The 27,910-nt window shown below is 48.6% G+C and overlaps 1 protein-coding gene across 3 annotated transcripts; it reads right to left on the reverse strand.

The window, feature by feature from the left end:
* Window positions 1-1,775: 1,775 nt before the first annotated feature.
* On the reverse strand, window positions 1,776-27,783 carry CDR2 (cerebellar degeneration related protein 2). 3 transcript variants are annotated; one of them, XM_039840234.1, is made up of 6 exons: window positions 27,644-27,783; window positions 19,571-19,683; window positions 7,841-8,010; window positions 4,897-5,045; window positions 4,518-4,679; window positions 1,776-3,498 (listed from the first exon to the last, which is right to left on the reverse strand). In XM_039840234.1, exons 4-6 carry the CDS (start codon window positions 5,010-5,012, stop codon window positions 2,676-2,678), a joined length of 1,101 nt encoding a protein of 366 aa, XP_039696168.1. In that variant the 5' UTR covers window positions 5,013-5,045; window positions 7,841-8,010; window positions 19,571-19,683; window positions 27,644-27,783; the 3' UTR covers window positions 1,776-2,675. The 3 variants fall into 3 exon arrangements, with proteins under 3 accessions (XP_039696168.1, XP_039696166.1, XP_039696167.1); XM_039840232.1 differs by lacking the exon at window positions 7,841-8,010 and having other exon boundaries at window positions 27,644-27,777; XM_039840233.1 differs by lacking the exons at window positions 7,841-8,010; window positions 27,644-27,783 and adding an exon at window positions 19,891-20,394.
* Between the last annotated feature and the right edge of the window lie 127 nt (window positions 27,784-27,910).

Raw genomic sequence — 27,910 nt, forward strand, 5'->3', positions numbered from 1 at the left:
TAAGGTCCCATGGAACTAGTGACCAAAAGGAAGCAGAGTTGGTTACACCAACACCAGACAAAACATTTTAAATCAAAAACAGTTAAGAGACAGGACACAATAAAACAGCAAGAAGATAAACAATTATAAACATTTACACGCCCAGTGAGACCATCAAAATGCACGGAGCGAAAGCTGACAGATGAGAGATGGATGGTTCTGCAGTAACAGCCCACTCCGCATCCACTCAGTGATGGACAGAACCACCAAAGAGAAAACTAAGGTGGCGGAGGACTGAACACAACGAGCCAATGAGAGCCGACGGCCACGCAGCGCAATAAGGACCACGTCCACCACGTCCACCACAGCGATCCCGTGGAATTCTCACGGGCTATAGTATAGGCCAGTTACAAGCAACAGTTACCTCGCAGGGTTGAAAAGGCTAGACCCAAAGAAGCCACTGAACTTGCCACTACCTCCGGGGGCTTTCACTAGATGAGGAGGCCCAGCATGCTGTCCACTGTCCGTGGCTCGGGCCCTAGAGCTGGTGGGGGTCGAGGGCAGAGGGTTGGGGAGGAGGGGAGCCCGGGGCCCACCCACTGCCCACACGAGCACTAACACGTCCTTTCCCGTCTCTCTCTCCCAGTACCATTTCTCCCCCTCCTCTCATCATTTCTCATCGCAAGCTTTATCTCTGGGTCTCAACCTCTGCTCTCCCTTTCTCCCCTTCTTCATTCCCTCCTTCTCTCCCTCCTGATACCTGCTCTTCCCCCAACAAGGCGCGCACACGTGTGCACACACACCATCTCTTATTTATACTGTGCTTTTTCTGTTCAGATACCAAATACCAATATAACTGCCTACAGCATGTTAGTACAGTGCATGCTGTACAGGCTGTAACGTCAAATCTACAATCTGATCTTACAACTTAAAGAACTAGAAAAATAATCATCTAAACCCAAAGCTAGGAGGAGGGAGATAATAAAGATGAGAGCAGAGATCAACGAGAAAGTAGCAATATGCTCGTGTCTTTTTGACCTCTCTTCTGATCATTTACCTTCTAGACTCATAAATGTCCAGAGGTACATATGGTGGTTCAGTGCGTGTTTCTGGTAGGGAGGACTGAGGTGAACTGGCGTGGTCTGCCTCCCCAGCCCGCTGCACCGTGCGGCTTCCACACACAGCCTGGCGGTCAGAGGGAGACGTGTTTCAAAGGCACATGGTTCGGCGCAGATGGGAGACGCGGTGTGGATGAGTCCTTCCGGCAGATACGCGGGGGACGCAAACACTCGTGTGCTTGGGGCAGAATATTTGGGCAGGATAGATGAGAAACTGCTAGTGTTGATTCTGGGGAGGAGATGGGGGGGTGGTCAGGGAAGACGGCCGGCCGATTTTACACTTTGTGCTGCTTGAACAATAACATCTCACCCATTTTAATAATCCAAAAGCAAAACTAATTTAGATTCGATGCTCATTTAGTGTTTGAATATTATAGTTTCTTTCCTATAACTGAATGAGCAAATTTTTGAGAATCAACTAATCAGGTGCTATTAACCCAGAACCAAGTCTGACACTTCTAAAATAGTGAAAATTATAGAGTATATAAATTTCAAAATGTTTTTCAATCATATCATTTTAAAGAACACTTGCGACATGAGCTGAACTGGTGAAACTACACAATCCCAAGGACCTGCTTAAAAGAAATGGGAACAAGTCACTACCGCTCCTGCCAGATACTGAGGAAGAAAACAAGTGGACAGTGGTTTACACAGAGAAATAACAAGCTTGAAATAAGCAGCAATAGATCCATTTGTTCGCTTTCATAGGTAGTTTTATTTGGTTTTTAGAAAAATATATACAATTATTGGAACCTGTTTTCTTAAATAGTTTTAAATTAAAAGTATGCAGGTGAGAAGATGAGCGTATTTCTGGCCAGAACGTCAATACTGTTAATATTAAAAGCGGCAGGAAGGACTGTCTGCAGCAAGTCACAGCATTTGCAGAGGTGACAGGAACTGCGGGGCTCAGCCAGCTCTGCCAGCACAGGGGTAAAGAGGCTGATCTGTCCCCTTAGCTGAATTTAAGAAAGGAAAGCAGGACATATCTATCTGCCTATCCCAGCCACCAGACTGAGTGACGATGTCGTCGCAATGCGGGGCGGAGGCCTCGGGGGGGCGACGCTGACCAGCTACCTTTGGTTAAAGCGGAGGTCCCCCTTTCAGCGGGGTGCTCAGTGGGTTGAGATCTGTTTGGATTACCTGTCGGTCACAGTTCCGATGGTGGCAGAGGGAAGGACTCTAAGGCTTCAGTTACCGCCACCTCTCATGGATTGGAACCCTGCTTTTTCCCTGAACACGCTTCTTAAGGAATTCAGACATGACGCCAGGCGCCAGCGGGCACGATGCTGCCTGGGGTCCCCGCCGGCCGCCCCCCCACGGCTAACTGAACAGTGCTGAGCCCAGACCTCGGTCTCCAGGGTACGGATCCGCAGCTGCCGGGGCTTCTCACGGCCTCGCGGGCTCATCAGTGCACTGGCCAGAGGCCAGAGTCCCCGGACCTGCTGAGGGGCTGAACGGAGCTGGACGGGGGACCCGGCCCCAGCGGCATCCTGCTTCCTGGCTGTGCGCTGGCGAAGCAAGCAAAGCACGAGGCGACCGTCCCGGCCGCCCGGCTCCGGGGGCTGCAGGCGCCGGGCCCTAGGCGGAGGGCTGCAGGCCGGGCGAGGCCTGCGAGGGGCGGGAGCGGCACCTGGCTCTCTGCTCGTCGATCTCCTGCTGGGTCTTCTTGATGCAGCTGAAGATCTCCTGGAACAGCGCCTTGTACTCGGGCGGCGGCGTGCTGGCGGGCGAGCCCGCGGGCTCCGGGGCGGCCGGGGCCCTGGCCGTCTGCACGGCCTTGTGGGACAGCGCGTCCTCCTCGCGCTGGCACTTCCGCAGCAGCTCCTCGTACTTGACCTTCAGGGCGCTGTACTGCGTGTCCACCTCCTGCAGCAGGGACACGCCCCTCTGCCTCACCGCCTCGGCCCTGCGGATGCAGGTCTCTTCGTGGCCCGTCACGACATCGCCGCCCGCCAGGCTGCTGAGCACCGTCTCGCTGCTGCTGCGCTTGAGAGGCCTCCGGTGCGCCTCGGGCGCCGCCAGAAGCACCTCCTCCAGCAGGCTGGGGCTCGGTCCCTTGAAGGAGACGAACAGGGAGTCGGGCGCCAGCTCCTCGGCGCCGTTCGCGCACGGGGGCTCCGACTGCAGCATCTGGCGCAGCTCGGCCACCTCGGCCTCCAGCTCCAGCGCGCGGGCCCGGCAGGCCCCCGCCGCCCCGAGCCGCCGCTCCAGCTCGCGGTTCTCGGCCAGCACCAGCGCGCACTCCTCCTCCAGGGCCGCCCGCCGCTGCCGCTCCAGGCCCAGCTGCGCCTGCAGCGTGGTCACCGCCCTCTTCAGATGCTCGTGCTCCTCGGCGTCCGGGCTCTGCTCGCTGTGCAGGGAGGTGATCTTCTCGGCGAACACGTGATCGTACACAAAGTGTCTGGGGAAACGAGAGAACGTGTCACACAGGTCCGCTGGGAACGGGGAGAGGAACGGCAATGACTGTTTCCAGCTAAATATTTTCCAGGGCCCGTGACAGCGACTTTGTGCCGATGGCTCACCAGAGCAACGGCTCAAAGCCCGATTAAACTACATGTGGGAGGCCGGCTAGGAAAACGTGCAAGAAATCACTCAGACATTCACGATGCCAGCCGACACCTGCTCCGAAGAGCGGCCGTCGCACTGGCTCTTTCAGGGGACTCGGGGTGCCCAGCGGTCCCTGGCCTCGGAGGCTGACACTGGCCCAGCCCCACACACTCCTGCCTGGCTGGTCAGTGGGGGCCCCTGGGAGCTTTCCAAACTGTCCCTGTGATTCATAATGCGCAGCCATGGCTGGAACCGTCGCGTAGCGACTCAACCAGGAAGGCCGCCAGGATCGCCCACAGCAGAGTCTGCCTTGGCCTCGGGGAATCGCTGGTACCGCATCTGGGGCAAGCCCCGCGGGTGCACAGCCAGGGGTGACAACCACCAAACGCAGGGCTCGTCTCTGCTCAGGGTCCCTGGCGACTGGGTGGGGTGTGTGTGCGTGTGTGTGGCTCTCGCGGGCAGAAGGCTCCCGAGGGCAGGGGCTGTGTCTGCTGTGCTCACCACTCCCCGTCTGCACCACAGGCGCCCAGCAAACGGTTCTCATGAAAAGTCAGTCTGCTGACTCTGAACTGTGACAGGCATTTCCGTAGGCAGAGGAACTTGTTTGCTTCCATTCTCGTTTTACTGAAATTTCAATTTTTTTCCTTCACTCTAATGTGAAAATAACCCCAAATCTGCGGTCTAATAGAAATACCGCATCTTATTTAAACTAAGATTTAAGACGTTAAAGGTGTGGAAAGAAATGTTCGCAGGACGTTAGAGGACGCGCCCTCTCAGAATGACGCCAGCCCAGAACCCCGTGGCCTGTGCGTGAGGTTGGTGGCCGTCCCGCACACTGGCGAGTGGGTCCGACAGCCAGGCGGCGGCTCTTACTGGCGCAGGTCGTACAGCTCTTTCAGACACGAGAAGCTGGGTGCCGACTTCTGGTCACAAGTCCCTGGGCCCCTCTGCCCTCGGCCGGAGGACTTCAGCTCCTCCACCTGGCTCTGGAGCTGGTCGATGTTGGCTTGCAGGCCCTCGATTGTTTCAGTCAGACTGTGAGGGACAGACAGAGGCCGGTCACTGCTTGTCGCGTGAAACCGAGGGCAGATGAGCTGCCGGCCCCTCACGCTGGGCTTTCTGCATTGGAAAGGACTGCTACGCGGTCCCCCTGTTCTCCATAAGGAATCCGCCCTCACCCGACGCCCCCATGGACCCGGACTTCACCCCACATGACCCTCCGGGGGCCCCCCATGCGGTCCAGAAAAGTCACCTCAGCACCCTGTGCTGGGAAGCCTTGCTGTCGGCCACGAGCCTTTGGTTAGTCTCCTCCAGGTCGCGTGCCGTGATGTCCAGCTGCTCGTACACCTTCGCGTGCTGCTCATTCATCTGCCGCAGCAGGTCCACCTGCTTGCTCAGGTACTGTAAGAGAAGGCGGTCACGCGTGACCCGCCTGCGACACCCCAAGTGTTCCCAGCACCGCTGGGCTCAGTCCCACAAAACTGCTGCCACTTCGGATGCTAGTTCCAAGTCTCGGGGGCCACCCGTACTTCCGGCCAGTGGCCAGAACCGTCTCTCGGGTTCAGCGATTCACTGGGACGCTCAGAGACCTCGGGAAAGACTTCGTGTACAGTTTGCTCGTTTATTTACAAAGGCTCCAAGTCAGGAACAGCGAGGGGAGGAGCGGCAGACGGCCGGCGGATGCCCCCGCCAGACACACCACCCTCCCGGCCACTGTGAGCTCGTCACATCGGCACGACTGATTACGGCACCTGGTGCTCCAACTCGCTCGCCAGTCCCTGCCCCGTCCCCAGAGGCTGGGGGCTGGGCTGATCGTTCTAAACCTCTAATCACATGGCCGGTTCTTTCTGGCAACCAGTCCCCATCCTGTCACTCAGGAAATTCCAAGGGTTTAAGGAGCTCTGTGCCCGGAACTGGGGACAAAGAGCAAAAATATAATTTTTATTATACCACAAGACCACAGGTTTATTTTATGAAAAGAACAACTTTAAACCCCAATTAAACTACTTGCCTTAACAGGAAATGAGAACAGGCCATGATTTATATGCTTAGCTTTCCCTCAAGTCAACATCCTCTGTATCTCTGAGGTTAGGCGAATCTTACAAAGCATATAACATGCATAAATAAAATCTACATTCGACAGAAAAATCTAAAGTGAGAAATAATAATCCCACACGAGAAAAAGCATGGAACACATGATTGATGTTCAAGCAAAAATATCCTGTTTTACAGAAATAAAGCCTATAGTGGAAAATTTTAGATGACTTTTCACTTGAAAAAAATTACTTTTTCCTCTGAGTAAGCCATTCTGGACCAATATAAATAAAGAAAAAGAAGATTTAACCAGAAAGAGGAATTTTAGCTCGATTCAAAGATTCTTGGTATCTTCAGTTTTGTGAGAGTGTTATTTATCACCACGATCCTCCTTATTTGTGAAAAATCTGCCAGATGATTTATTTTGGTGCTGACATTGCTTTCTAAACGTCCAAGTATGAAGGGGAATAATCTCAACCCTAACACCACAGTGTTCAGTCACTCTGACTCCCTGCTCGACTCCACCGAAGACACTAGACAGTGTCTGTTCCACATGAAAGTCACACTCTTCCCCTGGGCGCAACCAGACAGAAGAGGAAAGGGAGGTCTGAAGCATCACCAATGATCAAACGTGAGACCAAAGAGAGGGCTCTAAAAACACCTTTCTCGAGGCTTTTTATACAGCTCTACAGTACCGGAGGAGCTGGCCGACTTCTTTGAACGATGGGATAAACGATTCTCAACGGGCTCGTTAAGTGGCAGTATAGCGTGGCAGAGCTGAAAACACAGGTGGCCCTCTTTCAGGGGTGATGCGCTGAGCAAATGGCTCTCATAACTTCAGCTTTCTCATCTGACACTCTTGGGGCCAAAAGTATTTTTGGAAAATTCTTCCAATTTTAGAAAGACAACACGGTACGCGTGCGACACCCCCAGTGAGGTCTGGGCAGCGCCCTGCAACCCAGCACTAATGTTTCTGAACTAAGAAAACGATCTCGTTCTATAGAGCCTTCTGGGTCTGGAATGGCATGGAAGGGTCGTGGACCTGTCAGAACCCAACCTGCGGACAACAGCATTAAGCGAGGTGAGCGGCACACAGGCACGGTCCTTGCACAATCTGTGTGCTTGCCAGTTACTCTCAACCCCGCCGGCTTCTGGTCCCTTGGATACCGACCGTGAGTCTCTTGGGGGAAGCTTTTTCAGAACTGTAGGAGGAGACCCTTATTCTTGTCCTCTGGCTAGCAATGTCACATCACAGTAGGTTCCTGTCACCGACAGAAAAGTGTTCAGTCTCTTAGGAACACTGGAAAAAAGGTTTAGAATCACAGGAAAATATATAATGGTTGCAGAAATGCTCCCAGCCACTCGACATCAAGTGTAAGGTCTCAAGGGCTCCTTGGGGCCTATTCAAAACAGCGAAAAAGGCAGCGGCTCATGCACAGAACAGACACGAAGCATCAGTTTAGAGCAGGAACTGTCCCTTCCGGTGACCGGAGTAGCCACATCCTCTGTAGGACACACCTGCCCCACAAAGGGCAGATGAGGGGCCAGCTGCCACAAAAGCCTTTGGTGGGCGAAGGGGCAGAGAAAAGCGACGATGGCCCGCTGGGCGGCGGTGGTGCCACAGCTAAGAGCACGACTTTGGGATCGGCATTTGATTTATAGTCCTGCTTCGCCATTTCTAACTGGATGACCTTTGGCAAGTCACCTTAATTTTCTAAGATGAGATTTCCTCATCACCTGCCTCGTAAGGTTGCTGTGACATTAATATACATAAAGGGTTCGGCATGGCATCTGGTAAACTGCTCAGTAAGAGGTAGCTGTGTCATGTACAGTTTCCAGACTTTACATGTGCTAGGATTCATCTGAAGGATTTATGGAAGTATAGGAGCCAGGGTCCTTTTCCCCTAGAACTCTGATTCAGTGAGACTGGAGTAAGGCCAGGATGCTGCATTTTTAGCAAAAACCCCGGTGACGTTAACATAAGTGGTCCATGGATCACACTTACTAGAGTGGTGTTGCTCTTGGACGTGGACCATCCCGGAAGCCCCCCCACCCCCTGCCCGACATCCTTCTCTTGGGTCTAGGAGACATCAGCACCCGCATGGGTAAGCATGCTTCTCGGTAATGAACGAGGTCATGTCTGGCCTTCTGGGCCTCCGTACCGCCTGAGCTTGTCCTCTGGTGAGATGGGGGTCAAGAGCTGTCCCAGCTTCCGGTCAGGACGGTGGAGGAGGTAGCGCTGTGCTCCCCTCCCACGACCACATCCAAGTTACAACTAGAGCTCAGGAAGCTCATCCCTGGGAACCACCTGAGGTCTAGCTGAACAGAACGCCTATAAAAAGGATACAAAAAAGCGGCCACGACGAGACTGGTTAAGAGGCGTGGAGACACAAAAGCGGGCTGGCCCCACACCCACGTGTCATGGTTTAGAATCAAGAGGGACATCTTGGCTGTAGAAGTCCCCCCTGAGAAGTGAGGGGCCCCAGCCAGGAGCACCAGTGCCAGGAAGAGGAGTCCTGACAACAGCTGACCTTGGAAATCAGCAGACAGTCTGGGTGAGACGGAGAGCAACTGGAGTCCCAGGTGATCTCCTCAAGGGCCCACGCATGGACCCACCGAGCTCCAGCAAAGGGAGAAACTGATCTATCTGGCTTCAGGATTGGAGGGGCAGCTCTCACTGGGGACTGAAGTGCCGGCAGGCGCCACTGCTCCTTTGCCAAACCCTTCCTCACCCAGCTTACAGGCGGGCACCAAATCTGTGTCTCCATCAGCTTGGCTAATGCCACTTGCCCCACCCTGGTGATTCCCAGAGACCCCGCCCCGCCAGCCGTAACCGCTTTCGGTCGCTGTTCCTCACGAGAAGCTGGCCTCAGCCTTTGGTGTGGAATTTCGTAACATCTCTCCACAGTCCACAAACCCCAGACAAGCAGCGGCTGGCCTCGGCAAGCCGTGTACCTCGGGTTAAGCCACCTCAAGCACAGCACTAATGGCAGCTGGCCTCGATTTGCAGCACAGCCTCTCCCAGGTGCCTGCATGCCCAGCACAGGGAGCTACCAACAGCAGATCACTGTGTAGCTCCTATTAGGTGGCCCTGGGCCAGGCACAGGCAGCGACTGACCTTGGCCTGCACCAGAGCCCCTACCAACGGACCCCAGAAACGACGCTCTTGGTGACCAGCTTCAGAACCCACCAGAGCACCATCCAATTAGCGCCACAAATGACACCCCCAAAGGGCGGACTCTGCAGCCACCAAAGCCCCACTACGATGACTCCTGCTCTGTGAGGTCACCCCTGCACAGCAAATCATCTGCTGTAGTCACAGCCAGTCCTCACAGCCAGTCAGCCTGAGGGTCAGTCTCACCCACTGACATGCCAACAGCAATCAAGGCTCAACTACAACAGGAGAACACACACACCCCACACAAGGGACACCGGGGAGACACCTACTACAAGACCGGGAAACACAGCAGCCCTGCCTAATATATAGAAACAAATATAGCAAAGCAGCCAAAATAAAGAGACAAATACGTTCCAAATGAGAGAACAGAACAAAGCTCCAGAAAAAGAACTAAACAAAATGGAGGCAACTAATCTGCCAGATGCAGAGTTTAAAACACTGGTTATAAGGATGCTCGATGAGCTTAGGAGAAGAGTAGGTGAACTCAGTGAGAACTTTAAGATATTTCATGTAAATGGAAACCAAAAAAAGTTGGGGTAGCAATACTTAGACAAAATAGACTTTAAAACAAAAGCTATAAACAAGAGGGAGAAAAAGGATATTTCACAATGATAAAGGGATCACTGCAATAAGAGATTAAAACCCTCATAAACATCTATACATCCAACATAGGAGCACCTAAACATATCAAACAAATACTGACGGACATAAAGGGTGAGATCGACAGTAATATAGTAGGAAACTTTAACACTCCCTTGACATCAATGGATAGACCATCCAGACAGCAAATCAACAAGGAAACAGTGACCTTAAATGACACACTACACCAGATGGATTTAATTGATATTTTAGTGTTTCACCCCAGTGCAGCAGAACAGACATTTTTTTCAAGTGCACTTGAAACATTTTCCGGCATAGACCAGTGACAGGCCACAAAACAAGTCTCAATAAATTTAAGAAGTCTGAAATCCTATCAAGCAACTTTTCCATTACAATGGTATAAAACTAGAAATCAATTATAAGCATAAAAATGAAAAACACACAAACACATGGAGGCTAAAGAACATCTTACCAAACAATGAAATGGTTAAGATCAAGGAAGAAATCAAGAGATAACTTGAGACAAATGAAAACACAATGCTAAAAAAAAAAAAAAAAATCCGTGAAACACAGCCAATGACGTTCTAAGAGGGAAATTCATAGTAACACAGGCCTACCTCAAGAAACAAGAAAAATCTCAAACGATCTAACCTTACACATAAAGGAACTAGGAAAAAAAGAACAAAAAAAATTCCCAAAGTGAGTAGAAGAAAGGAAATAATAAAGATTAAAGATCAGAGCGGAAATAAATGAAATAGAGTCTAAAAAGAACAATACAAAAGATGAATGAAAGCGAGAGCCGGTTCTTTGAAAAAAATCAACAGAATTAATAAACCTTTAACCAGACTCTTCGAGAAAAAGAGAGAACACCCAAATAAAATCGGAAATGAAAGGGCAACTGACACCACAAAAATATAAATAAGAAAAATAGTACAAACAATTATATGGCAACAAACTGGACAATCTGGAAAAAATGGATAAATTCCTAGAAACACATGATCTTTGAAGACTGAATTGAGAACAGAAAATCTGAACAGACCAACAACTACCAACGAAATCAAATCAGTAATCAAAACACTCCCAACAAACAAAAGTCCTGGACTGGATGGCTTCACAGGTGAATATCATCAAACATCTGAAGAATTAACACCTCTTTCTCAATACTCCAAGAACTGAAGAAGAGCTGATTTTACAAGGCCAGCATTACACTGATTCCAAAACTGGACAAACACATTACGAAAAAAGAAAATTACAGGCCAACATCTCTGATGAACATAGATTCAAAAATCCTCAACAAAATATTTGCGACCCGAATACAGCAATACATTAAAATATCACACGCTCTGATCAAGTGGATTTATTCCTGGGATGCGAGGTTTGCTAAATATCCGCAAATCAGCCAACATGATATATACCATAAACAAAACAAAGGATAATAGTTATATGATCATGACAACAGATGCAGAAAAAGCATTGGAAAAAATCAGCATCCATTTATGATAAAAACTCTCAGCAAAGTAGAATTAGAGGGAACATACTTCGACATAATAAAGGCCGTATATGACAAACTGACAACTATCATCAGCAAAAGCTGAAACCATTTTCCTGAAGATCTGAAACCAGACAAAGATGTTCACTTTCACCACTTCTGTTCAACACAGCACGGGAAGGCCTAGCCAGCGCTCAGACGAGAAAAATAACACTATCCAAATTGCAAAGGAAGAAGTAAAACTGTCATTGTTTGCAGATGACGTGATACTATAGAGAGAGAACCATAAAGGTTCCACCATGAAATAAGACCTGATAAATGAATTCAGTCAAGTAGCAGGATACAAAATTAATAATCGGAAATCAGTGGCATTTTTATATACCAATGATGAACTATCAGAAAGAAATTAAGAAAACAAACCCACTTACAATTGCATTGAAAATAAAATAGGAGTAAATTTAACCAAGGAGATAAAAGAACTGTACTTGGAAAATTGTAAGACGTTGAGGAGAGAAACTGAAGAAGACACAAATAAATGGAAGCATATACCATGCTCATGGATAGGAAGTATTACTATCATTAAGATGCCCATACTACTCAAAGCAATCTACAGATTCAACGCAATCCCTATCGAAATACCAATGGCATTTTCCACCAAGCTACAACAAATAATCCTAAAAGTTACAGGGAACCACGAAAGACACTGTGTAGCCACAGCAATCCTGAGAGAGAAGAATAAAGTTGGAGGTATAATATTACCTGATGATATACTACAAGGCTGTAGTCATCAAAACAGCATGGTGTGGGCATAAAAACAGGCACGGAGATCAATGAAACAGAACAGAGAGCCCAGAAATAAATCCATACCAAGATGGTCAATTAATCTACGACAAAGGAGGCAAGACTATACAATGGGGTGAAGGCAGTCTCTTCAATAAATGGTGCTGGGAAAGTTAGATACATGTATAAAATGAAACTAGACCGCTTTCTGACACCACATACAAGAATAAACTCAAAATGGCTTCAAGACTTAAACCTAAGATCCCAAACCATAAAACTCTCAAAAGAAAACACAAGTGGTAAATTCTCTGACATCACTCCTAGAAATATTATATTTTGGACATGTCTCTTCGGGCAAAGAAAACAAAAGAAAAAGTAAATCGGAGGACATCAAACTAAAAATTTTTGCACAGCAAAGGAAACCATCACCAAAAAACAAAAGACAACCTACCAAATGGGAGAAGATATTTGCTAATGATATATCTGATAAAGCGTTAATATCCAAAACATATAAGGAACTCATACAACCTAACACCAAAAAAAAAAAAAATCCAATTAAAAAATGGCCTAAGGACCTGAAAAGACATTTCTCCAAAGAAGATATACAGATGGCCGACAGATATATAACATGATGCTCAACCTCACTAATCAACAGAAAAATAAAAGTTAAAACCATGAGGTATATTACCTTACAACTGTCAGGATGGCTCACATCGATAAATCAAAAAACAAGCGTTGGTGAGGACGTGGGGAAAAGGGGACCCTTGTGCACTGCTGGTGAGACCACTGGTGGGTACGGCCACTCCGGAAAACAGTATGACAGTTCCTCGAAAAATTAAAAATAGAACTACCACTAGCAATCCCACTCTGGGTATTTATCCAAAGAAATCTAAAACACTAATTTGAAAAGATAGATGCACTGCTATGTTCACTGCAGAATTATTTACAATAACCAAGATATAGAAGCGACCTAAGTGTCCATCGATAGATGACTAGGTAAAAAAGATGTAGTACATATATACAGTGGAGTATTACTTGGTCATAAAAAAGAACAAAATCTTACCACGTGTGACGACATGAGTGGACCTAGAGGGTGTTATGCTAAGTGAAATAAGTCAGACAGAGGAAGACAAATACCCTGTGGTTTCCCTTATATGTAGAACCTGAAGAATAAGATAAATGAACAAACAAAACAAACAGATTCAGAGATACAGAGAACTGATGGTTGCCAGATGGGAGGGGGCTTGGTGGGTGGGATCATGAAGCACAAACAGGCAGTCACAAACCGGTCACGGGGATACACCCAATAACACTGTGATAATTACGTCAGGTGTCAGGTGGGTGATGACTTATCAGGGGGTTCACTTCATAAGTTATATAACTATCGAACCACTATGCTGCACACGAGACTAATATAATATCAACTGTAATTAAAAAATAAAAAAAAATTTTTTTAAGTTCCCATAAAGCAATACGGTCCATCAGGTAATGGAAGCCTCATAATGTACTTTAAACTACCAATTAAGAAAGGTAAAATAGATAAAAATTAATTTTAATAATACATTTCAGTAATATAAAATATCTGAAATATTATGATTTCAACATGTAATCAGTATAAAAATATTAAAATATATTCACATTTATTTTTCATGCTTAAAAAATTATTCTTAAGCTCCAACTCACCATTTCCCGGCTTAGGACTTGTTTAGCTGCAGCGTTCACCAAGAGCAGGCTGCACACTGACCGCTGCAGAAGCATTCTGCACCTGCTCCATTTTGATATGTTCTTACAATCATAATTCCCTAAAATCACATCCTAGTCACCGTAATGCTGGCTGTGTCTTCCTAAATTCTCGGCCCACTCAAATACTGACTCCACAGATGGCTAATCTTACCTACGACACTTTTTAACTTTCTATTACGGATAATTTCAAACATATACGAATGCAGAGAAATGGTCGAATGAACCCTCATCTTCGCGTCATCCGGTTTCGGCAACTATCAACGCTCAGCACTGTTACCCAGTCTTCTACGCTCATCTCCGGTCATTTTAAAGCAGATCTACGGCATCTTAATTCCAGTATATTGCTATATTTCTAAAAGATAAGACTTTTAACTTTAACCACAATCCCAATCATACCTGAAAACCCCCCACAATAATTCCTTAATATCGTCTCGTGTCTCATGGTTGACATCTCCCCAGCTGACTCCTACGCGGTTTTCCAGCTCCGCCTGTCGGCTGCTGGGGCTTCCTGACCTCACCCCGGGGCCGCCTCTGACCTCATCATTCCGGACAAGCTCCCCTCTTGTAAGGCCTTCGCCCCACTTGTCCCTCTCCCCAGGGCACGTCCTCCTGGCTGGCTGCGGCTGACCCGGCAGTTACCCTGGGGGGCCGTGGGCAGAATGGAGAGGGTCTGCAAACGCGGATGCAGGCCAAGACCACCTGCCTGAAGGTCAGCACTGCCTGCGGTTTACGAATGGAGGCGACACACCTCCGGAGGTGGGAGGGGTGCGGGATTCCATCACCCACAGAAATCGGATATTTTCATATCGTACTATAATGGCTGCGAAAACCTTATTAATTATATTCATCGCTATTTGAAATTACAGCACTTTCTGGATTGTCGTTAGGTCTTGGTATTTAATGTATTTGTAAAGAAACACCTGCATTACTAATCACATTTATTTTTTCAACGTTTCGACGGGCACTCAGTAACAGACTCCCTGTGTAGTCGTGTGCATTTTAAGGGGAACACCCTAGACAGCCAAAGGGACAAGGAAAGGTCAAGTGCCCCATTACCTGCTAGGCGTCCATTTGAACATCACCTATTCTAAAGCCCTTCTCACCACCCCATCTGAAGCAGCCCATCCCCCAAGGCACCCTAAGATGAAGATGTGACTTCCCCGCATCCAAATTCACAGACCCCCCTCAATTCCATCCACGGACCTCAAAACACTTAATAAGATAATGAACAACTGGACCGCTCACTTAACGTCATGGTCTGGCACTGAACAAAGGACCCATATACGTACCTAGTCCCTTCGGCAGAGTCTCTGACGCACAGTAGGGACTCAAAAATACTGGCTAAAAACACGGCACTTAATCTCTAGATCTATATTCACAGTGCCTTACTGTGCTCCGTGCAACTCAGCCTGCTGCCAGGTCGAGGCCGAAAGGTTTGGGGGTGGCTTTGGCCGTAGCCCTCTTGGGAAAAGGCCCTACTGGCCACTAACTCTCTCCCCTCCTGCCCCATTTACGGATTATTTCCCTGTACACATACCCATGCCACGGTACTCCCCAGGCACCTGAGGGGCATTTACAAATCCCTACCAGCTAGTATGTGGGTCCCAAGTTGCTGCCCCTTTTCAAGACAGGATGCCCGGGGCAGAGTTGTAGCCAACAGAAAGGAAACAGGTCAGAATGCAAACAAACACAAAGAGCTCTCTGGAAAACTGCAGTAAGCCCCGTCATCGGTACGCAGAAACCCGTGTAAAAACCCGACGCAACCACTCAGGAAGGCGTTGCGAGGGTTTGGTCTCAGAGGACTCGGCTTTAAGGACAATCTGAAGAATGGCGGGGAGCTTGTTTGCACGTGGTAGGAATTTAATCTTATTATTTTTAAATTACAAGCAAGTATTGACTTGAGGCCAGAGACTCGGAGCTCTAACAGGTCAGACACCGCTTTAAAGCTTGTTCTCTAAAACTTCGCATTACTGTTTCTGAGTTTGTTTTCTGGGTCTAGAAGGAAATGTGTTCGCTTATTTTCTGCCCTTGATTTAAAGGCAGAGATACACTTCTAACGTTCTAGTTTTCTCTGTGCAGAATGTTTGACACAGCCTCAAACGACTCTGACAGGACTGCCGAGACCCTAAAATTCAAGTGCCAAAAAGAGTCCAAGTGTGAAAGCATTTGCCGTGTTCAACAGCAGAAAGGCAGACGGGTAAGCCAAACAGTGGGCAGAGGAGAACACGGGGGTGGCAGCCACGTCACCTACAGGCAAGAGCATCAAAGTTTAAGTGCGTGGCCAGCTTACACGTGTCTTGGAATTTGAACAGAAGGCCACCTCCATTATCAGCACAAGGTTCAGATTATGCACGAAAGCTATAAATAGGCCACCTTACACCTGAGGCAAACGTTTGAAAAAGAAAGGCCAGCAGGAGTGGATTAACACCCCTTTGCAACTGTAGAACCCTGACCTCGAATGCAGGCGAGCACAGACAACCCAAACTAAAAATGCCTGGCAACGGAATGGAAATCTGGGTCGCATGCAGTGTTGGGATTATCCTTCTATTAAGGATTTAGCCCAAATCCTTTGAATTCAGTACCAAAATGACCTGCCACAATACTGAAGAAATATTTCCTGTTACCACTGAAAAACCTCTTTACCCTGATTAAAATATTATATTTCTCCATAGGAAATTTGAGGGGGGGGGAAGCAGGAATATGAAAATGAAAATCACCTCTAATCTCACTATTAAAAGCTTGGATTGTTTTTAAGATCTATTTTCCAGTAATTGAAAAGGATTTTTTTCAGAATTAAGATTCTTTTACTACTAAAATTCTTAAAACATGGATAAACTCTGCCACAATGTATACTGTCTAAAATATATCTCCAGGAGCAGAAACCCACAGTTTAGGAATTATGGGAAGTGCTTTGTAAACTATGTATCTGTCCTCTGTTAAGATGCTGATTTTGACAAGTATGTATCAATTACCTACTCTGTGCTGAAGACCATAAACACAGAGAAGTCTTCAATGTTGCAATGGAAAATAAAGGAGGGCGGGGAAGAAAACAAATCAGGAAATAAATATAACAAAGCAGATTGTTGATAAATGTAGTAAAGAAAGCACGAAATGCTTTATAATTTCCAAAGAAGACATGAGCTCTTGAAAGAAAGGACGCCTTGAAAGGCCAGACGACCTTTGGGTTGGAGGGCCACCCCAGTGGGGACGGCAGGTGCCAAGCAGAGCGGCAGTGCACACACGGCTGCGGGCTGCTTCCACAGCTGCGGGATGGAAGGGCACGTGCCCTGAACAGGATCGGACTGTGTCTGAGGGTGTCAGATCACATTCCTCTCCGAAGTTTCTCTCCCCCGCCTCATCCGGGAGAAACACTGGCTCCGCTCTGGATTCTTGGAAAATCAGCTGCTCAGATTAACACGATAAAAGTCGCACAGGCTGTAGGCATCTACGAAGCCAATTATTCCTTCTAATAGTTTAATTTTTTACGTTAAAAATAATGACTAACAAAATACCAATCGATTTGTGTGAGGACTGTTTGAAAACTCACTGATTGTCTTTGGAAGCATACTCGTAGTTCTGCTTACAAGTTCCCTTTGACGGTCTCCTAGCTGTCTGTCCCCACTGTGAGTCCCAGTGTGGGGGTTTTACCCTAGCGTTTCCGCCGGTTCTGCTCTGTTCCTCACCCGCCATGAGTGAGTGGTGTGTTCCAGGATCCTTTTTCTGGACTCACTTAAAATCTCTCCGGGTTGGTGGGATAAGAGCTGATGTTTTGGTTTTCAACAATATATTTTTCTAAATTACAAAAATAACCATGTATTACTTTCCTAATCAGGAAAACTCCCAGTAAACATTCCAGAAAGTTAGATTAAAACTTATACAAGTCCATTCATGCAAAGTTTAAAAACAGGCTAAACTAATACAGGGTATTAGAATGCTGGCCAGCAGGGGTGGTGACTGGAAGAGCTGATAACGTCCCCATTTCTTATCTGGCTCTTGGGGACATGGGCGTGTTTACTTTATGAAAATTCATCGAACTATATACTAAAGAGTAGTATTTTTTTTCAACACATATACTTAACGAAAAGTTCACTTAGGAAAAAAACTGACATAAGGTTTGAATTAAGAGCCCTTATAAAGTTTAGGGGGCTCCTGAAGGTTCTAGTTCAGAGGTACATAACACACAGGCATCCTTCAGTAGAGAACGGGCCCTCCGTCTGCCTGGTCACTGGAGAGACCGTGGAAGTCCATGCCGTGCGACCTGCGGGTCTGCCCGGGCACCGCTGTGAACCGAGCAGGCAGCACGGCCGGCGGGTCTGCGGAGGCCTTGGGCCGGAAAGCGGGCGTAGCCAGCACCGCCATTTCACCCACCCTCATGTCATCCCACCCCCACGGACTTTCACCAAGGATTCAGAAGAAGAAAGGCCACAGGAGCAGCGGGGAAGAAATCTAAGTCAGGGTCGTTCTTAGCCAAAACGCAGCTTTGGATAAAGAGCAAACGCGGAGGGCCGTGAACCAGGCCACCGCAGGCCCAGAGGAGAGGCTCGTGGAAGCGCGCCGGGGAGTATGCCGGGCTGGGCTCACCTGACCAGCTTACACACGTATTTAATTTCACGTTTACTTAGTCATCATGCTCTGAACTGGATGCTTCATTTTCATTACGCTTTGCAACATCTAATGGAAAACATTAGATGATGGAATGGCACTTGTAGATTTGGAGAATCTTAAAAAGCTTTGACGTTTTTCAGAAGTCGATAATCTGTCTTAACTGGTTAGTCATCCTCGATGCCACAGAAAACAAAGGCAGAAACACAATGAACTGGGATCAAACAGCAACTGTGTTTGTGATCTCCTATAGGAACAAATAAGCGACGTTCTCCTAATCCTGCAAATGAACTTTTTTCACTTATACTTGGGAGGTCTGCTAGAATATCAGTGACTGTATATTCAGTCCTAGGTGCTTTCATAGAAAATACCAACGACGTATTAAGACTGTTTCCACCCGAATGCAAACGAACACGCTTCACAGTATAAGACAGTCTTCACGTATGTGCGCCAAGACCACGCGTGGAACCTCCCAAGGAGCGGAAAAAGAAAGTCCGGGAGCCCAAGCAGGAATGAGCTCCTTAACCGCGTGGGGCATCTGGCTAGTTTCATCCTTTAAAAATGCCTGGTTTTTCCTGTATTTTTAGGTTTCTGGCAAACTCGACAAGTAAATTCAATTTCAGGTATGGCATGTTCTATGCTTTTTTTGATGTCGAACGTGCTAAAAATGGTAGCTGGCGACTTCAATATCACACCTTCCTGGAATTATAAAACTGTATTTCGGTAACATCACTGGCTACATTCAGAAATCGGAATCCTAGGGAAAGAAAAGATTATTGTATGTACCTGAATTAGGGCTACTGTGTAAAATTAGAGATACTGAGGTTAATTTGCCTTACTTTCAAGGATAGGCTTATCTGTATTCAAAAAGTGAAATCTGTGTAATTTCGACTGAAGTCAGGAACTACGGAATTCTACTCTGAACTTCCAGCGCCTGGTTCAGTACGTAGTCAGAGCTCGGTAAGGTCTTGCCACAGTTCTAAGGTCTTTTACGTCTTTCTGCATGTAGACGCGGGTCCTGGTTCTGCTGTATCAGGGGGCGGGGGCACAGCTGTGACCGGGGAGCCTCAACTGTGTGGGTAGTTTTCTTCCTTAAGCTGGGTGGTAGGTACATATGTGTTCGCTGTATTATTTATCCTCTTATACCTCTTTGTGTATCTTAAATATTGCATAATTCATTTTTAAAAGAAAAAAGTAAAAAACTAAGTATAACACGCACAGCTTCATTTTGTTTCACATACTAGCAAGTCCTGCATCATTTACTCCGATGCTCCTCACCGGAGGTGGAGAGAGGACCCTCCATCACCCGGACTGCCGTGCTGGGGAAGCACAAGCAGGAGCCAAGCTCTCAGCCCCCTGAGCTTTCTCCTTCTCGAAGATGTCGGTGCTGGAAACTAAGCGTTGCCTTTCATCGCAAGTGCTAGGTTAGTGGAGAAGGATCGGGAGCAAAGGCCACGTCCCACCGCTCCGCCCAGCGTGACTCCCCCGCTGACAAGTTACCTCGATTTCCTGCAGCTGCTCCTGGTTGGTTGTGTACATCTGCTGAAGAGAATCCTCCAACTCTGTGTTCCGATCCAGTAATGTCTTCCCAAGCTCGGCAGCGAGCTGGAGATCTAGCAGGAAAATGAACAACGCAGAAGATCCCACGTCACCATTTCATACAACCTGGCCATCACCTAAGGGCGAACCAAGCCCAAACTCAGCGTATAAAGTTTAGGTCGGATCCCCATGGAAGGTAGAAGGCACGGGAGGGAATGGAGCTCTGCCAGGAGTCAGGTCACTGGGGCCCCACCAGCAACGTGCTCCTGACACACCCCCACCTGTGTGACGTGACGAAGGCTCATCGACTTCACGGACATGCGCTCCGTTCAGGACCATCCAGCACTGTGACTAAGGTCACACTTACTTGCTAAGGAACTGGACTTATTCACATCCTGACTGTCTACTTTTCTGGACAGCCCCTCGACTCAAAGCACAGGCAGATTTTTAAAACAGTCTCTGAAGTTCCTATGAAATCCAGCTGCTGTGGACGTATTACTGCAGCTGTCAAAGTGTGTTGTTACAGATCCTGGCCTCCTCGGGGGACTGAAAATTAAGTGAAAAAACAAGGAAAACTAGCTCAGTAACAAGAACACTGCCCCAGTCTCCCATTTTTTCTACTTCTCTTCATGTCCGCCAGGATGAGCAAACCAGATAAGCAGCATAGTGACAGTTTTTAAGGTAATTACATGTCGGCACTTCATACAGCCCTTCGATTTAGCACAGAACCATATTTCTATTTTAAACCTCGTTTTTCAACTCTCTTTCTTCTTGGGCATATATATATGTGCACGAAACACGGTTTGTTTGTATTACACACAACCCTAGAAGTAAAAATTTAATGGTACCAGAGGACGCTAGTTCTAACGCAGGCAGCTGAACCAAACACCTACGTAGCAAACCCCACGGAGACGCCCCGTAAACAGCAGGAAACGCACTGAGCTGCGCAGGCCCGTCCGGGCCCGCTCTGACTGCCTGGCGGCTGTCCACCAGGTCAATACTTTTGAGGCGGGGACGTCAAGGTCCTCACACTTTGTATTTTCATCTGGAGAGACGCCTCTGCCATCGATATAAGACGGAAATCAAATGAAATAATGCAAAAGGAGCGCTTCGCACGCCATGCGGCAGGATACGGCCGCGCCCTCCTGGCGCTCACTGCGCAGACAGCTGGTTTACTGCTGGCCCCACGCTGAACTCCAGGACGGACAAAGCCCCTGCTCTCTCCACGCTCCGAGCCTAGGGGGGACCAGACGGCAGATGAGTAAATCGGCCTGCACACTGTGAGAAACACCTGCGTGCGTGCATTCCATAACACGAGAGAGGAACAGAGCGAGGCAAGCGAACAGGGTCGTGATGCTGCAGGTACGGCCGCTGAGGCCCAGGACACGGGCGCTCCGGTCTAACTGCCTGGAGACTAAGCTGTTGCGCCACCCAGCCCTGCCTCAACCCCCAGGTACATGGGGGGGCCTCCAGGTATCCATCCCTCCAGTTACCCTCGAAGGACTGAGGAAAGAATGCTCCTGAACACCTGATCTAGGGAGTGGCCACCTTGGACCTATCCAGGGGGTAAGAACGCAGGACTGACTGTCTCAAGAACGTACTGTTTACCATAAGAACTCAGCTGTTCCTTCTTCTTCGAACACGGCTGGTACTGCCTAGTTCTGTTTCTGGTTTGCAGACCTTAAGACAGTTGAGCAAACCCTAATCATTTATTTCTAGCAAAGCCTTTAGACTCTTTTTGAGTTCGACACCAGACACCATTCTGGGCATTGGGGATCTATGAACTTAACGAAAAAATTCCATGCCCTCATGGAGATTATATTCTGTTGGGGGAAATGGCATGATAAAATCAATGACAGGCAGCAGGAAGAGCTGAAGACAAAAAGCAAGACGCAAAAGACTAAAGCGAGGAAGGGGCACAGGACGAGTATGGACACGAGGGGCTGGAACTTAGAATGTGATCCGGATGACGTGAGAATCGAGATATGAAGGCCTGGCATAAATGACCCGTGGAGATCTGTCTAGGTGAACAATATTCCAGGCGGAGGCAAAACCAGTATAAAGACCCTGGAAGGAAGCGTCACGGAAGCTAAGGAGAGGTTGGCAAGGCTGGATCAGGGGTGGGAACAAGTCAGAGGGGCTCCAGGGCTGGCCAGCTTGTGTCGGACCTAACTAGGTCAAGATTTCGGCTTTTACTGAGTGAAATGTAACCCAGTGCAGGATCACTCTGTGTAAATAAAAGGGATGAAGGTGAAAGCAGAGTGACAAGAGGATGCCGCAGTCATCGGGGTGGCAGACGACAGTGACCTGGACTAGGGTGGTGGAGATGGAGCGAAGGGGGAGGATTCTGGATCTGTTTGACAGTAGAGCTAAAACACACTTGGATGGGGTGTGAGAGGAAAAAAATTTGATGATCACAGAGGATCTATTTTAGAAAAGAGGGTACAAGGAAATCTCTGAGGGGACGTTTTTGCTAAAGCCTGAAGGATAACGGTCTCGCCACGGAAAAGCCAGGCAGAGGCACCGCGTCCACAGCCCGAGCGGGGAGCATGGAGGCGGCGGCGGGGCCGGCTCACGCAGGGCCTGCGGCTGGTGCGAGCGCTGTGTGGCGTTTATTCTAAGCATAATGGGAAGGCAGCTGGGAGATCACTTATTGTCATAAAAACATTTATTCTGAAAAAGCATTTGTTATAGAAACAGGGAATCTCACTACGTGTGATCTTTAAACTTAATTTTCAGAGATTGATGAATAAGGTTTAAAATCTGTTTGTGACTACTGATATTAACACTTGATCTAGAAGTGATAACAGAAAAGTTGCCTGCTGTTGTTCATTCCAGGCCATAATTAGTGAAAAAATTAGGGAAAAAAAGCCAAACCTATCACACACCACTCCCGCTCATTTGAAAACATTTTACACTCATTTAAAATAAAGCAGTATCCTGTTGATAGGTGTTAGAATACAATCTCTCGTGATTTAAATATTAGCAATGCCTATTAATGTACTTCAGACTTCAGACGAGTCTATGAAATAACATCTTATATTCGTAAGACACAGAGCCTTTACGAACAGCTCCATTCATGTAAGAGACATTAATGTTCATATGTTTCCAAGGTCTTTAGCCCAGTTTTTCAGATGACACGACTGAAGCACTAAGGTGCCCCCTGTCCTGATCAGACCTACACGGCGAGTCACAGGCACAATGGAAACCACTGTCAGTGGGGTCTATGCCCCGTCCCCCATTCTCCACTCTGCTGTCCCCACCGACACAGGGACGCGGGCACACTCCTGCTTCAGGTGGGGGCACGGCCTTCGGCCCAGGTGCTACGCGGCCTCTCGTCTGTTTCCACGATGGCACGGGGCCACCTGCTGCCTGCCCTCCCCCGAGGGAGTACGCGCACCCTCGGCAAGACAGCTCCCGTTCCGAGTGAAAACGCCACCACGCACAGCTCGACACGCTCCAGGAATGACGCTTTGTACTCCTGGCGGTATAACGTGTGGACACAGTGCCACGCAGAAGCCGCCGCTTGCCACATGGAGCTAAAGACAGGGCATCCGAGCACGACGCTCCTCAAGTCCTGAGGGGTGAGATACTCCGCCCTGCAAGGGCCAGGGGTTCCCATAGATGTCAGTGACCAGCGGCCCCCACCTCGGAGCGCCCCCCTCCCTGTGAACTGGCCTGTGCCACTTACTTGACGCCCAGCCGGGGGCGGCTACAGCTGCAGAGGTGCCGGGCACAGACTCGCGCGGCAGACGGCGGCCAGCGGCCAGCGGCCAGGAAACAACCTGACCTTGTCCTTATCTCAGTCTTGCGCTCCAGCTAAACGAGCCCCACCTGGCCCGGCCGCCTGAAGCCTCAGTCGTGTAAATATTTCACAGGCCTTCTTTTTTTTAGGATAGAATTCTGGCAAGACGAGTATCAGCTACGAGAAAGCGCCTGTGAAGTCACACTGGATAAGAGGACATTACTTCATCTGTTAGTTTAAGGACAAGCGTCTTTTTTTGGTCTTTAAAAAAAGTTTCTTTCCTGTTGTGTAGCATCTGGCTTCCATAACCAAACGGAGCCAAAAGCTGGCAGTCAGCCCGAGAGGGTTTCTAAGTAATTAGTGGGGGCAACGGGAGGGTATTCAATGTCCTTTATTATAGTGTTTTAAATTAAGGAACAAAAGAAAAGGCAACAATACAGTTTTGAAGCCTTATGCGTCTGTTCATCTATTTTCCAATGAGGATTTTCACTAAGAGGCTGCGTTGTCTAAATCCTACTGAACTGGCCTGGGTGGCACTGAAAATAGCACATACCTCCTGCAGGCCTGAGAACCACCGCCTGGCCATGCTTCCGTGCTTAATGTTCTTTCACTAATCAGCCTTTGCAGGTGACAATAATCCATTTTAACCCTGTACAGCGTTAGTGAAACAGACGCTCCACTCAGCCCTGGGCCTTAGGCAAAAAATTAGCTCTAGCGGCCAGAGTAATTTTTTAAAAGGATCTTTCCTCCAGAATTCTGAAACCTTTAAATCCCACTGCTATTATACGTTGCTTGCTTCCTGTTTTTTTCCAAAACGAGGACAACATATTCCCATGTTAGCTGTAGCCTGTGGCAGTCATTCAATAATATTAGGCCGAAAGCTCTTCTTATTACGAAGTCAAATGCGTTACGTGGTGGTGCTTCTGTGTAACTCCTGTTGCCAACGTTACTATAATTGGGAAAGCAAAAAACCTGAATCTGAACATCAAGAAAAATGATGTCAGTTTTAATGACCCTCCGAGTAGTGATTCGGCAGATTAGTTCCACACCAGGAAAATATGCTCATCTTGAAAAGTAGGAATCTTAAGGTTCCTTTAAACTGAGATCTCATTTCCTGATCCACACAGCAGAAACCTGACTCCTTATTCTAAGCTTGCGCAGCTCGCCCAACGACAATGAGAATGGCAGCTGGTCTCGGAGAAAAGCCGGTCTCCGAAGCCTGCCCACCTTGCTCTCATTTCAAAGCCAGCACCGTCGTACCTGCTCAGAGGTCCCGGCCCACAGACACCGTTGTGTGTTCTTCCTGTGCTGGCTCAGCCCTCTGACAAAAGACAGACTCCATCAAAGTGTTCTGTAAAAGCAAAGGGTTTTCGCCTGGCTGCACACAGCTACGTGTTTCTAACGAGGTACGAACGGTAGACCAGAGCCTTCTGACGTTGGAATTTCTCAGCAATTTTAATTTAAAATAGAACGCCCGGCGAACTTTGATACAAAGAGTCGATCTACTTAAATGCTGCTGCTGCTGCTGCAGAAAAAAAAACTGTAGTTCTATGACTTTTGAACAGGATTTTAAAAAGTTGTTTCAGGAGCTCGCTCCAAACGAGACATTTAGTCAAGTTAATACAGGCGGACCTCGGAGACATCGGGGGTCTGGCTCCAGACCACCGCAATAAAGCGAATATTGCAATAAAGCGAGTCGCAATCTTTTTGCTGGTGCGAGGATCTGCCTTCCATTTGTAAAAAACGCAACTGTGAAGCACAGTAGAGAAGCAACGTGATAAAACGAGGTACGTGCTCGTAGTGAGGATGTTAAAAAGCGAACCCATGTCTGCACTTGACAAAAACCCACTACATTTGCTTATCAGTCTATTGAACAGAGCAGATGTGCTGCCCCTAATCTCTATTCAGCAGCAAATATCGACTGCGGGCCTACCGTGTGCCAGGCACTGTGGGGCAGCATCTCTAGGCTTTTCTAGTCACCAGATTCCTGGACCCTCAACTTCGTATGTTGTAGGATCCTGCCTGCCCTCTCTGGTGGCTAGGCACTGGTGGCCCCAGGGCCTAGACAAATACCTGGCATAGAGTAGATAAATATTTGAGAAACGAACAAATTTTAAAATCCATTAGACGTTGAGGAGTTAACATATAATAAAATTGGGACAAGGATATCCTTTTATTCACACTGCGGCTTTCGTGCTTTTACAGGCCACTTTCACAAGTTATGATTGTTGAAATATCACATCCATTCCTACCCGACACGTTTGTTTATGACGTACGGGGATACATCAAAGTCCGTTCTGATAGTGCATGTAAAAGTCCCTTGAGAAGCACAGAACAAACTCCAAACGCAAGCTGGCATGCAGGAAGTCTGGACCTGTGTTCTTTAGGTTTCATTAAAGTTGAACACCTGGTGACTTCTTTTTGATCAGAAGTTAAACAGTTCTACATGTAACTCCAACATGCTGTGGTTGCTTCTCAGTAGATTGAAATACTAGGAATGGGTGTCCCTATCAACCTCCCGCGGGGGACATGCAGTGTGGGGTAAGCGCCTGCTAGGAGAGAGTGATGCTGTGTAAGTACCTCTGTTCGGTTCAACAAATATGAAAACCGAGCCTCTATTATGTCTAGGTATTACGCTAGATTCAAAAAACAAACAAAACAAAAACCAAAAAAACAAAAACACAAAAAACAGGCCTGTACAGATCTATGCTTCGTAATGCAGGAAAGAAAAAAATCTAGCTATGATTATACAAATTGCTTAATTAGGAGGAAATGCTGCAATTGAACAGTGGTTGTCACATTAATCCTGCAGAAAATATCAAACTAGGCCATCAAGCCTTCTGGGGAATTCCGGAAACAGGTTTGTTAAAATGTAAGACAGATCTGTCTTGTGGACACAGAGAGCATGATGGCAAAAACTGCATGCGGCAGCTAAGTACTGCGTCTATATAAGCCAGCCTAACCGCGAACTACTTTGGTTTAAGTGACTGTCCAGGGCATATTAAGAAATCATCTTCCCGGAGAAGATGAGCTTATTTTATTTTCCTTTTCTAAGTATGAATCATTCAAGCCTACATTCCTTGTTTTCCCTCCCAAGATCCATGGTTAGCATGAAAAACATGGTCATTTAATATTCAACTAACTGAAATGTTGATTTTCAGTGCAAGCTTAGAGCCAAAAATGTTGATTTACAAGAATTGCAGAAGTGGAAGATGCCTGAAAAATAATCCCTAAGGATTACTCAGTACTCAGTATAGAGGTTAAGAAAGTTTGCTCGAGTTTGGAGTGGGGTCCTAGCTCCACAAACAGCACCCACTTCTGCCTCCACTGTCGCTGACAGGATTAACTGAGCACCTGTGTCGGGGCCTGCCCCGTGCCTGGCACACAAAAAGCGCCCCCAGTTGCAAGTTCCTCCTATTAATAGGCAAAATGGCAGGGTGAGGGGGGGGCTGGCTCCAAATTGAGGGCTGTCTAGCGATTTTCAGATGAGACAACCTGAAGCACTAATACGCTAACTGAAAGAAAACGAGTAGACACACGCCATCTACAAGAACTCGCAGGCAGGCCCAGAGACGAGCGCCTGTTTCTAACCAGCTTGAGTGCGGAGTGGAGGAAGCCGGGGGTGGCGGGGAGCAATGCCCGAGCGTCGTTTCTGGGCACCTGGGGAAACACGCATAAGCAATTTTATTTTTCCAAAGGTCTAACGGCCAACGGAAGAAGCTGTAAAGCGGGTGGTAACCAAGAGATAGGGTTTGGGCAGCGCCCATGACTCCCCATTCTCCCTGTGCGGGTTCAAATACATTTGCTCCCACTCTTAAGTCGAGGGAAATCACCTGGCCGCTTCGGCACCTGCTTTTCTCACCTGGGAAATGGGGCTGACAAGTTACTCTCGCAGTTTCTGCGGGGAGCACAGGTCACTTGGCACAGGTCCTGCCACCTGCGGCAGCTCGCGGGCGCGCTGCTGCGATGGCCCCCGAGGCCGACGGGCAGCGGGACACTGACCGGGGGGCGCCCGCGCTGCCTCCGAGGGCTGCGGGGACGATTATGAAGTCACCTGGCGCGGGACGGCGCCGCAGACGCGGCGGGGCGCAGAGCTGGCCCCGCGCCCGCGCGGGTGCCGACGCCGACGGCTGCGCAGAGCTTGCCTCCCGGCCGGATGGGCAGGTGCGGCCCCCACGCAGGTGAGCAGCCGACCGCCCGCACCCGGCGCCCGCGGCCGAGAGCAACTTCCTAACAGTCTCGCTGCCGGGAGCCTCGGCGGCCAGGCCGCCCGCCAACCGCGCCCTCACCTTGCTGGAGGTCCCGGGGGTCGTACCACGGCTCGTCCTCCAGCTCGAACTCCTCCGCCAGGCTCCCCGCCAGCATCGCGGCCGGTTCTCCCCGGGGCAGCGGCCCCCGCCGTCCCGCCCCAGCCGCTGCCCCGGGCTCTCCGCCGGCCCCGCCGCCCTCAGCCAGAGCCGCCCCCGGGCGGGACGCGCCGCCGCGCCGCGGCCCCGCTTCCCGACTCGCCTCGCGCCGCCCAACCGCCCCAACGGCCGGCGACCCAGCGCGAGCGG

The sequence above is a fragment of the Pteropus medius genome, unplaced genomic scaffold (assembly GCF_902729225.1).
Source record: "Pteropus medius unplaced genomic scaffold, Ma_sr-lr_union100, whole genome shotgun sequence".
Lineage (NCBI taxonomy): Eukaryota > Metazoa > Chordata > Mammalia > Chiroptera > Pteropodidae > Pteropus > Pteropus medius.